The sequence below is a fragment of the Galeopterus variegatus genome, unplaced genomic scaffold, assembly GCF_000696425.1.
Source record: "Galeopterus variegatus unplaced genomic scaffold, G_variegatus-3.0.2 Scaffold2564, whole genome shotgun sequence".
Taxonomy (NCBI): domain Eukaryota; kingdom Metazoa; phylum Chordata; class Mammalia; order Dermoptera; family Cynocephalidae; genus Galeopterus; species Galeopterus variegatus.
The window spans coordinates 86,578-98,787 of NW_007728675.1; the positions used below are offsets into that span (position 1 = coordinate 86,578).

At 36.3% G+C, this 12,210-nt stretch overlaps 1 protein-coding gene across 2 annotated transcripts in view; it reads left to right on the forward strand.

Moving 5' to 3' along the window:
- The window catches only part of CACHD1 (cache domain containing 1), a 203,544-nt gene that overhangs the window by 67,421 nt on the left and 123,913 nt on the right, over positions 1-12,210 (forward strand). For both annotated transcript variants that reach the window (XM_008582312.1, XM_008582313.1), the window contains exon 2: positions 10,393-10,455. In XM_008582312.1, the coding sequence (XP_008580534.1) occupies positions 10,393-10,455 (63 nt within the window). The remainder of the gene's footprint in view (positions 1-10,392; positions 10,456-12,210) is intronic.

Here is a 12,210-nt window from a genome sequence, read left to right on the forward strand (position 1 = left end):
CACCTATTTCATCATGTCACTCTTCAGTTAAAAATCCTTTTAACAGCTCTTCGTTTTTTTGGCAAATATACATTTATTCATTTACCCATTCAAAAAATATTTGCTAAGTGCTTGCCATCTGTATAAAATCCAATTCCTCTCCCTGGCTCAAGAAGCCTCCACAGTCTGTCCTATCCATCCTATTCCATTTAGTTTTATTTCCAAAAGCTCTCCTTATTAAACTTGGCTTTCTGTTACCACATATGACTTAGTATCATAATTATTGGCTTTGGGGCCTCTTTCTAGAATGTGAGCTTTTCCAGGCAAGAAGCAGTGTCCTTATCTCTGAGCACCCCATTTCCAAATGTGCAGGCCAATGTTTAGTGAGTCCTTTGTAAGTGATGGCTTTCTTGAGGCTAAGGAGACTACAATGTAGTCCACACAGGCAGGGATATTTGTCTGGTATGCTCACACTTCAATCCCTAGGGTCTAGAACATTATGTGGCCCAAAGCAGAGGCTTAATAAATGTTTTCTTTAGGAATGCATACTATGTGATTGACCCTCTCTGTGGATGCTCTTAGATGCTATCAGCCAAACTCTTTTTCTCTTTAAATCCTACCTCAAAGTCAAGCCCAAGACCCATCTCCTTGGAGTTTCCCCCCTGCCGAACTCTGACAGCACCTTGGGCCTGTGCCAGACACACTGAGTTCATACCAGAGTCCGTGTTGCATTGTTCACTGTTTACTTCTTATTTTTCTATTATTTTTTTCTCCCATCTAGAGAGTAAGTTTCTTCAGGGTATGGGATCATATTTTACATGAATCTGACTCCTTCAGAAAGGACTTGATTGATTGACTGAGATAGTAATTAAACGTCAGTCATTTAAGTCTGGAAGGTTAAACATCAGAGTTTCCAGTTCCCTTTGTCCTTAATGGATAGATTCCCAGAGACCTAAGCATGTGTGTGGGTTCGTGCACACACACAACACTGAACATTGAAGGCTTATACTCATAAAATATCACCCACAAGAATAAATGCACAACCATTAAATACCTCCTTTTTTTTTTTTCCCAGGGTGAAACAAAAATTGCCCTAATGGAGATCTAGGCAGTAGGGATGGGGGAATTTGGAGGGAGAGAGTGAAAGTAGGGAGTGGAAATTTGGCAGCATCTGCAAAGCGTTCAGGCAACTCAACTTTCCATTTCTGAGAGGTTGCCATGTGCATTGTCATGAATATTACTTATAGTCAAGTTACACAGGCTAACGGCAGAATCTTTCCAACATGTGGAACTGATTTATTTGCCTCTTTTCCTCTTACCCACTTTGAAAGCCAAAATAACAACAACAAAAACCCCAGTAACCATTCAGAACCTTTATTGCATTTAGGAAAGTGTGTCCATCTTCTTTTGCTTGCCTTTGTTCTCTGGGTTCATGTTTACCCACTCGCTGTCCTGGTTTTGAATGCTGCGACAGGAAATCAAGTGATCAAGACTAGAAGCTTTGCTTGCTGAGATGATTGCTTTAGATTTTTCCCAGCTAAATCAGAGTGCAGGCTGTTTCTTTTTTCCTGTAATTTCTTTTGAAGGAGAGAGTGGACCAAAACAGGCAGCCCTTTGTAAAGGTGACACTCGTCACCAACTTGTGACTCTCCCACATGCTTTCTTACTATTCAGAGCTCATGTTGGTTTGAAGGGTGTTAAAAATTAAATGCCATCAGACTAAGGAATTCATAATTTGAGTTCTTTTGTGAACTTGAAGTATCTAAGCGGGTGTGTGTGTGTGTGTGTGTGTGTTTCTACTTTAGAGCCTAAAGAGAACTGGGAAGGAAAAACAGGAGAGGAGAGGAAAAGACTTTGTTACTAGATTGTTGAGAGAATTAATAGATTGTTGAGAGAAAGGGAACATTTTTTCATCTTAAAGAGAAAGGATACCTTCCTCTTTTTGCTAGTTGGTTGAGTAACCAACCCAAATAGTATAATGATCTGTATATTGTAATGCTTAGATTAATGGACATACAAATGCTTATTTATGCTTATTGTATACAGTGCACTGTGCTAAAGAATAATGGCATCAACCAGTTTTCAAAGATGTACAAGGTTAGAACCTAGAAATCCAAAAGACTGGAGGGAAATAAAGTGAAATGTGAAAAAATGATTTTTACCAAACAGCAGATTTTTTTTCTCTTCTTCTTTATGTAGTATCAAATTTTCTATAGTAAACATGTATCACTTTGATTATAGCATAGACAGTCTTTGCTACAAAAGTTTATAGAAGGGGGCCGGCCCGGTGGCGCACTGCTACAGTGCGCCGCTTGGGAGTGCAGCGGCGCTCCCACCGAGGGTTCGGATCCCACATACAGACCGGCCGCTCACTGGCTGAGCAAGGTGTGGGCGCAACACCGAGGGTTGCGATCCCGTTGCCGGTCCCGGTCCAGTACGGGCGCGACACTGAGGGTTGCGGTCCGTTGCCGGACACGAAAAAAGACAAAAAGGAAAAAAAAAAATAAAATAAAACCAAAAAAGTTAGATCCTATTTCAAGTCAAACAGATCCAATTCTTTCAACCGTCCCTTATATTTCATGGTTTCTAAACTTTCGTTTTCTCATTTTTCCTTTGTGCTACACGTTTCACTTTGTCAGTCTCTTTAGTGATCAGAATTTAAGACAGTTCTCCTAGTATGATCTAAACAGGACAGAATACTGGCCCCTAGTGTAGACTTTAAAACATCTTACCATACCTTGAAAGTTATAGAAGGGACAAATTACCATTGGTGGGAGGTAGCACTTGAGTTGGTAAATATATATATATATATACATGTATATGTATACAGGTATTTTTGTTCTCCCTATACCTCTAACTATCATAGAATAACTGTCATTAAGAGAATATCCTTAATGTTTTTAAAAGATTGACTATGGTAAAATAGAATAATAGAATAACTATTTTAATGGTATGTGAAATACATTCATAATGTTTTTAGTGCACTCTATGTAATTTCATCTTCATATTTACTAGATAAATGAGTTAAAATATGTAAAGTACCTAATGCCTGGCATAGTAAGCACTATATAAGTATTAGCTATTCTCATTATTTATTGCAACCTTGAAACAAAATCAGGAAGTCTGTCGGGCTGGGACATGTGTACCTGGGATACAGTCTGATTTGCACAAGGTCATCTATTGTGCCACTGATTGATTTTGTTTTTAAATTCCCAATGTGGGCCTCTTCCTCTGCTGTGGTTTTCAGTAACTATGCGTTTCCCTTTGTTATAAAACTGGAATAGCCCAGTTTCTTGCAAGTCACTGGTCTTCAAGATCTAGTTTTTACAGTGAGCGTCAAACATTAGCTCCTGCATTTATTTTCTCCTCTGAAAGCTCTTGAGGTCGTACTACAGTGCAAATGTTTCTTTGTAGAGTCTAGTTGTAGCTCGGAACGTATACCCTTTTTTGAATTTGACAACCCTTTGAAAAGTGTTTGTCTTTATCTGTTACGAAGGAAATAGGTGCTCAATTTTGAGATGGGGAGGGGGGAGAAGATATATTTTAGATTCGTTATTCATTATTCTTGTTACTATTTTGGTTAATTTCTAAATTTTACCTGAGTTTTTTTCTATTCAGGTGATCATTGCGTAGAGGACTATACTTTGTAGTAAGACAGACTTTGCATCTAGACCTGGCCACTTTCTAATGGTCAACTTTGGGCAAGTTAACCTCTCAGAACCTCAGTTTTCTCATCTGTAAAATGAGGACATAATAACTAAAGGGTCGCTGTAAATATTAAATGAGATAATATGTTGTAAAGCACCTGAATGCATTCTGGGCCCATGGTCATATACATGGTAATATTATGATAAGTAATACACCCAAACACATGTATAATTAGCACAATATTTGTATATTGAAATGCTGCTTCTAAAATATTAATAATAACAAATTCTTTATAAACATGCTTTTAATAGCTGTACAATATGTTTTGAATATAATTTAATTGGTCCCCTATTGTTGAATATTTAGGTTACTTTCAATTTTTCTTTTTAGTGGTAACGTTTTCAATACTCTTGGCAAGCTATTTTCTTGAGCCATCTTTATCCAGAATGAACAAGTTCAGAAATTTAAAAATGACTAAGATTTATAACAACAGATTTGTGACCTCAGATTTCAGAATGATTAGCCTCCTCAAAAAATGTCATTTTTCTTGGACCTTCCATATGTTTAACAATGTGAGGTTAAATAGTCTGGTAAAAACCAGAAGATATGTAATCTGTATAGAAGGAATCCCTTAAAACCTAGTAAGAGATTGTTCATTTGGTATGCTTAGGGAAGAATAAAGTCATGCATATGTTTTCTTTCCTAAAACACTTAAATTAAGTTGCCATTAATTCCCTTTCCAGTGATTTTTGGAGTTTTTTTAAATGACAATACTTTCTCTTTTAGTAGCTAGTGTTGGTCAGTGTCTTGAGATAACCGTGGTGATCTGTATTTTTCTCCTCTTTGGCCACAATACCTAGACTCGTAGGAACAAATCCCTAGGTGAATGAAGTTATTAATGAACTGTCAGGTACATGAGCTTGCCACAGAGACCAACAAATAGCAAGAGAATAAGCTTTTGAATAAAAACCCAGTGTGTATTTTCTTAGCAAAAATCAGGGAGGAAGACCAATAGAATCTCATTTTGCTTGTAGAGGTATTTATTTCTTCGCTGTGGTATTCTGCTATAGCATTCATTTAAATATCTAGTTAAAATTTGGCAGAGCTATTGGTAGAGTTAAGGTGGGGCCAATTGTCTGGACTGGCCATCTTATTAAACACTTATATAATAGTTCGTGTGCCAGCAAAGTGGAATTCTCTTGCCATCTGTTAATCAGTCTTAATTAAATAGAGAGATTTGGAAGGGGAGGAGAGGGTAGATTGGGAGGGTGGGTCAGTGGAGTAGGGAGTGGGGACAGGGAAGGACTAAGGTGCAGCCCTTAAGAGGTAGGGGAAAGCTGGCTGTACACACACACACACACACACACACACACACACACACACACACACACACACACACACGATGTTTGTCTTTTTTTTTCCTTCTCAGAGTAGAAGTAGGGGAACTGTATCTGTATTCAATTGTTATTATGTGACTTTAATTTTTACATTCATTTGAGCTGAATATCCGCTTTGGGGGAGGAGGGGAGAAGACAGTGCTCAGGGAATAAAAGAATGGAATTTGCAAAGAGGAGGTTTGATTACATTGTGTTATGTGCATTCAGAATATCCAGGCGGGATGAAACTTGGATAAAGATACCTTTTTTCTTGCTGAAAATTCAGATTTGTACAGTACCATCGGATGGAAAGCTGAAGAACTAAGTAATGTTATATACTTAAAGTAAGAGGGAGCAATTAATATGTAGCCTCAGGGAAAGTGCAGGAGACCTTATCTGTGAATCACTAGGTGACTCTCCAGTTGGTACATACCCGTTTCATCTGGATTATTGATTGGGATTTAGATTTTTCTTTGAATATTTATAGTAGCCCACTTAATAGGTTCTTGCCCTTCCTTTTTAAAAATACATAAATGGTTTCTAAGATATATGAAAACATTTGAGTACAGTATATTTTAAAGAGACTGCCTAGAATGTATGTTCAAAGTAAATATGTTGAAGTATAGCATAAATACAGAAAAATACACAATCTTAAGTGTATAGCTTGATGAATTCCCATAAAAGTGAACACATCTAGTAACCAGCACCTAGATCAAGAAACAATATTTCAGCATCTCAGAAGCTCCCTTCGTGCCCTATTCTATTCATCCTCCCATAAAGGGCAATCACTGTCCTGACTTCTAACAGGATAGATTAATTTTACCTGGTTTTGAACTTGATATAAATGGTATTATACACTTTGTATTCTTGTATCTGGCATTTTCACTCAATATTATGTTTGTGAGATTCATTGTGTTGAATATTGCAATTATTTGTTCATTCTCTTTTCTGAATATTCCATTATGTGAAGACCCTAATTTATTCTTCTATTGCTGATAGGCATTTGGGTATTTCCAGGTTGGGGCTGCTGTGACTAGTGCTGTTGTAAACATTCTTATACTTGTCTTTGATGAGCACACCACGTTTCTGCTAGGTATATGCCAAGGATGGGAATTGCTGAGTTACACGATATATATATAATTAACTTTTGAAGATACTGCCAGTTTTCCAAAGTGTGTGCATTAATGAGAGAAATGCCAGGTTTGTCTTTAGATCAGAGTATTCAGTTCCCATGAACATAAGAATAAGATATTTTGTTGTTGTTGTTTTCTTTTAATTATGGAAATAAATATAATTAATAAAGAGGATTTGGTGACATGTTTCTACTTAAAATAACTTTTTAAACCTCCTCACCTATTTTAATGATCCTTTCACAATAAAATAATATGTAGTTTTACTTTTAGAATTTAATGAGAACATTTCATAACAAGAAAGAGTAATTGACAGGGCTGGGCAATATCTTTGGCTTCATTTACAGGGATTTGCAAACTGAGGAGACTTACTTCTGACTCCCTTTGGGTTGTGTTCAAATTAAGAGTTCAAATTTCTGGAATTCCTTTGGTCCTCCAGGGAGTTGGGAAAAGGGAAAGTGATAACTTGGAAGAGAATGCAGAATGCCCACCCCATCTCCGATACCCTAGCCCTGTTCCTGTGAGTAAATCAGCCAGGAGGGCTGAAGGGTCTGACCTGTCAGGATTGTTCATCATTTTCATGTTTTAGGAAAACTTTTCCTTTCCGTTTCCATTTTTCAAGTCCTCTAATAACCAAGACAGTCTTTACCCTGAGGTTACGAAAATGTCAGCCGGGTATATCATTTCGAATTCCTGGCTCTCACATTAAAAATAAAACTCCCAAAAGCCCTGTATTCTATTTCTTTTACAATTTCACATAGCAGTAGAAAGTAATAAAAAATAAAACCTTTGTCTGGGACTCTTTAATTACCCCTGACATTATATCTTGCTTAAAATAAAATGGATAGAAAAAAACCCAAATCCTCATATTATTCCTACATGCAGGTATTAGGATTCCTAGGCTGTTCCAAACAAAAAGGTGGTGTGAATAAGTTTGTTTAATAACTTTGCTAAAAGCAATGGCTATTTTTAAATCAAGACTTAGGTTCAGGCCTCAGTGCTTCAATTTTTTACCTGTGATGTATTTCCTAACTTTTGAGCTGTAGTTTTTTAAATCTGTAAAATGTGGTTTCAAATCCCTGCCCTGCCTGCCACATATGGTTGTTGTGAGGATCAAATGAAATAATTTATGTGAAACTGTAAACTCTGAAAGTACTAAGCCTTTGAGAGCCGGGCTTAGCAGGCCCTGTGTTTTAAGAAAGACGATTACTGGCCATTGACCTAGAGCATAGTGGAAATTCACTCTGTTCCTTGAGATCTTGGTACACATAAGCCTGAACTTTTAACCTTGCACCAGATGTGGCTGATGGTTAAGTCATGAGTTCCTTGTCAGGTTCTACTGGCCTCTCATGGCCTCTCACTAAAGTCCTTAAACCACCCCCTCACCATCACCCAGAGAAGGAGAGGGGGCAAAAAATTGTTTGCTTTGGTGATAGCCCCTAACAGGTCATCTTTCACTTCTGGAGTAGTTAGAGGGTTGTATAAAATGCTACAGTCAGCATTGCTCACATCTCAAACTTTTCTTGCTTTTACAATTTTCTTTACTCATCTACATTTAATAGGTATAGAGAATATTAAAATGTTTACAAGCCATAAAAACATCTACATAAAGCCATTAGCAATCATTACTGTTAAGATAATAAATAAGCAAAATAGGAACCAATTCATAGCCTCAAGAACACTTCCTGGCTTATATTCTTTATTACTATGGAGGAATTCACTTTTCTTTCAACAAAAGGAGAAGGAAGTATCTGATTTGGCCCTTGGGTGGGTGTTGGCTTGAGCAGGGTGGATCTGGTTTGCTTCCCTGGAGTAGTCCAGACTTCCATTATCAGTCATGTCTTGGGGGAGCACCTTCCAAGATTGGACCTATACTATATCAACTGGAATATCACTGCCAAAAATGAAATAAGAAATTGACTACATTCATCAAGATCTGGAATTACTATATGAATGATGTTAATTTTTTAAATGTCCTAATTTTTAAATTTTTAACTGTTAATTTTTAATAAAAATATACTCTTGGTTCTGAACAATTTTTTGAAAATCAAATTTTATAAAAATATAGGATATATTCTGGGCTTGTGGGTGGTAATGGCATCTACCCAGCCTCTAAGAGAATTATAATAGAGTGAACTAAGGTGTTCCCCAGAGAACTGGGAACTTAGAGTTGTGGGAATGGAAGTCTATGGATTTATAATCCCTTTTCCAAAACAAGATGTGTTTTAGGATTCAGAATCCTGATGCCCCTTGATTGTAGAACACCCCCAGTGAGATCTGGAGCAGAACCCCATAATCAAATGTATTAATTGATTTATGCATCAAAATGAGTGAATATTCACACAAGTTGGTTTAATAAGGACTATAAACACATATCAGTTCAAGTTAGGATTTACCGCCAAGTAAGTTCAGGTTATGTCATATTTTACTAACAAATGTTATGCAAAACTTTTTATTTTCAGAGCCTTTTGAATTTTGGAATTACACATAGGGATTGTTGATCTATATTATGTTCAGGTGTTAGTTCCTGACAGGGATGTTTTTGACCTGTGTAAAGCAAACCAGTTAGCAAATTCTTATGAGACAATAGAGTTAGGAGTACCAGATCTGGAGTTACACTGCCTGGGTTCAAATTTCAGCCTTACCAAGTGATTTTGGTTAAGTTATTTAACCTCTCGAGGTCTCAGTTTCATCTTTAGAGCCACAGTAATTTTTAAAATAAAGATTAAATAAGATATGCACATGAGCACAATGTGTGCCTTGAACTAGGCACTCAATAAATATACTTCCGCTTCCTGATCTGTATAATGGAGATAATAATAGTGCTTATCACAAAGGTGTTTTGTAAGACTTAAATAAGTGAATAGATGTAACATACTTAGAACAGTGTCTGCCCCACTGTAAGCATTCAATAAATATTATCCAACATCATTATCATTGTAAGCATGACTGGAAATCTGCAATGAAAACTTTCCTATCAGAGTAGTCAATTTTAGAAAAGAAAGGGACAGTAAACATCTGTTGAATGAATGAGTGGCACGGAAGGTGTCATGATGATTTGTAATTATAATTTTCTAGACTGTAATAACATTGTAATAACATCCTCTTTCATCCCAGTCCTTCCCAAGTTTGTTTGCTTCCCTTCACCCAGTTTCCAGTTCCACCCTCCCCACACCCCCCGCACCCCACCCCCGCCAGCAGCTTGATCTTCCTTCATTCATTTGCACTATTTAGATGTACAGTGCTTGATGAATTTGGCACTTGTCTTCTTCACCACAACCATGCAGGTGTGTTAGGTTGTCTGGGAAGCTGTCCCAGTCGCTGACAAACCCTTGGCGGTCGTATAGAAAGGAAAAAGGGAATTTTGGCTGACATCTCTGGGTTTGAGTTCTTATTCGTCTCCAGTGGTATCTTTAAAGCTTTAACATAAATGATGAAGCTGCTGCTTTTTTTTTCTGCTCTTTTCTTGCACCTCTAACAGATAAATAACTTAGATTCTCGTTTTTTAGTTTGTTTTATGTTAATCTCTTGTGATTGCTCAGTAATATGATATGGCTTGGTAAAGTCATAAGTCTGCAGAGATGTTTTAAATACAGCTCATGTATGGAGGAATGGGTACTGCCTCGGCAGAGACCAGTAGAAGAATGTGTGTACTTGTGTGCTATAGTTTGACCTAATGTCTTGGCATGGATGTCATATTTCCTGACATATAAGCACTGGATCTTCTCTTAAGGCCACACATATTTGGCAAGCCCTATTTTTGTTACTTTCCCAAGGGGGTGCTTGAGTAATGAAAGTGATAGGTAATATCAGGTAGGTACTGGCTGAACAGGGACATGAAAGAATATGGAAAGAATCCTTTTCAAAGAGCTTTATTGCATTAGATTTTAGTGCCTGTAAACAATTACAGCTTTCAGGGAGTGCAGGATTTAAATAAGAAACACAACTTTGTCAAATTATACCAGTCGGATAAAATGGCATGGGCTCCGGAAATCTATAATTAAATGTATTTTTGAAAATGAAAGATACAGTGTAACATCTGGTTTATTTCACTGCAGAAATGCCTGGGTATTGCTTATATAAGTATGACTGACTTTGGCTAATATTTAGGTTTCTCTCTGTAAAATTACGGTATTTTAATTAAATTTTTTTCTACTTAATTCTATTTTGTACTGTAAACAAAAACTTACATGTAGTCATATAGAAAATGACTGCCTTATTTAGAAAATCTAATGTTTGTTCATTTCTTTTCATTGCAGCGGATATTCAATTCCTTTGTTTACACTGAGAAAATCTCAAATGGGGAAAGTGAAGTACAGCAGGTAAGAGGCTATTGAGTACTTGACATTCTCTGTTTTTGTCTTGCTTTTAGATGTGGCTTCATTACTTTTTCCAAGCAATACTTTTTCCAAACCCACTCGAGGTTTCTTGTTCTCTATATATAATTTCGAATACATCTTACGTGTAATGGTTACAACCTCACACTTGAGGTTCTTATAAGCAGTTGAAATAAGGGTTGTTGGATGGTTTTCTGCTATTTGAGTTATACTTTGGGAATATTTAATTGCTTTTTGTTTTGAAAATTCCTAAACTACTCAAGTCTAAAAATATTGGGAATTATTTCATCTGATGTAGAAAATAAGTGCCCAGGCTTTGAAATCAGACAAGCCCCATGTCAAATTCTGGTTTTCATTTTTCCTTTTTATTTATTCTGCTGCCCGGGTAAGCAATTTCGACTTTTTGAGCTGCAGTTTCCCTAAGTTAATAGGGGAGCATAATATCTGCCTAATGGGGTTATGAGAAATAAATGAAGTGATGTCAGATTAACTGAGAATAAAATGAAAATCATCTATGTGGAAGGTTCTGGCATAGAAGCAACTCACTGGATGTTGGCTTTTTTTTGTTTTGTTTTCTCGTTCTTTCCTATTTTTCCTGTAGCTTTCCTTTGCTTCTATCCTACCATCTTCTTTCAATGCTCTGTGGAGTCTAGAAGTTTTGAGGCCAGATTCTATTTACCTTATTTATAGCTGGCTTCAAATGATCTGCCTCCTAAATTAAAACATAGTGTTGGTGAACTTGGCCATAAATAATTGATCTGTGCTTGAAAAGAAGGGTGAGTTGGTTTTAATTTCAGCTAATCCACCAACTTCATTACAGTTTGTGACCATCAGCTGGTAATTTGAAGCTAGGTTTGAAACTTAATAAACAGAACCAAGCTAAAAACCAGAGTGTAGCAGAGTGCTTCCACAAAGGGAAAAGATAACTATAGTAAAATGCACAGTAATTTAAATTCCAAATAATTTAAAATAATTTAAATTTAAGATCCTACCATTGTTTTATTCATGGAGAACAGCTTTACTTGCTCGAAATTCTAAAGTCCTATACAAGAAGAAAAAGTTTGCAAGTGTCATTGAGTGAAGTTATTTATAGGATAGTTATTTATTTATAATAAATTTCTGTGGTTTAATCTTGAAGTTCAGCATTTCCTGTTTATAGACATTGATATTTTTTATTGGTTTCTGCAGTTTAATTTAGAGAGTGTAAGTAGTCGTGTATATGCTCTTTTTCTTAGCTTTCGATCTTTTTAAAAACCAATGGCCTAAAATTGTAATGAATATGATATGATTTGCTGTACCAAGTTTTATCTTCTTAATTCTTGTCTTATTTTTAGTCTTTTAGTTAAGCAAACTAGAAAGTGCTTTAGGGTCATGAAATTTGAAAGAGTTTTTATGGGAGAAGATTTCCCTACAAAGCATGTTCAAGGAAACTTTTGGGGAAACCAAAGGCCATTTGATACCATCTTAAAGAAACTGATCTAGGGATATCAGTTTTGCTGCTTTCCTTGAAGTAACAGATACACATTCTTGCTTCAGCTGTTTTAAAATGTGAAGGATGTTTTGTGTTCTTGGACTGAAGTCATTGCCTAACTTATCTAGGTATAAGCAAGTTTGGAACCCTTCAATAATAATTTTTAAAAATTATAACAGCTAATTGAGCACTTACAGAACACTTGTGCTAAGCAGTTTTAATATATTATTACACCGATTTTTGCTAAATAATCTTGAAGGAAAGATTTT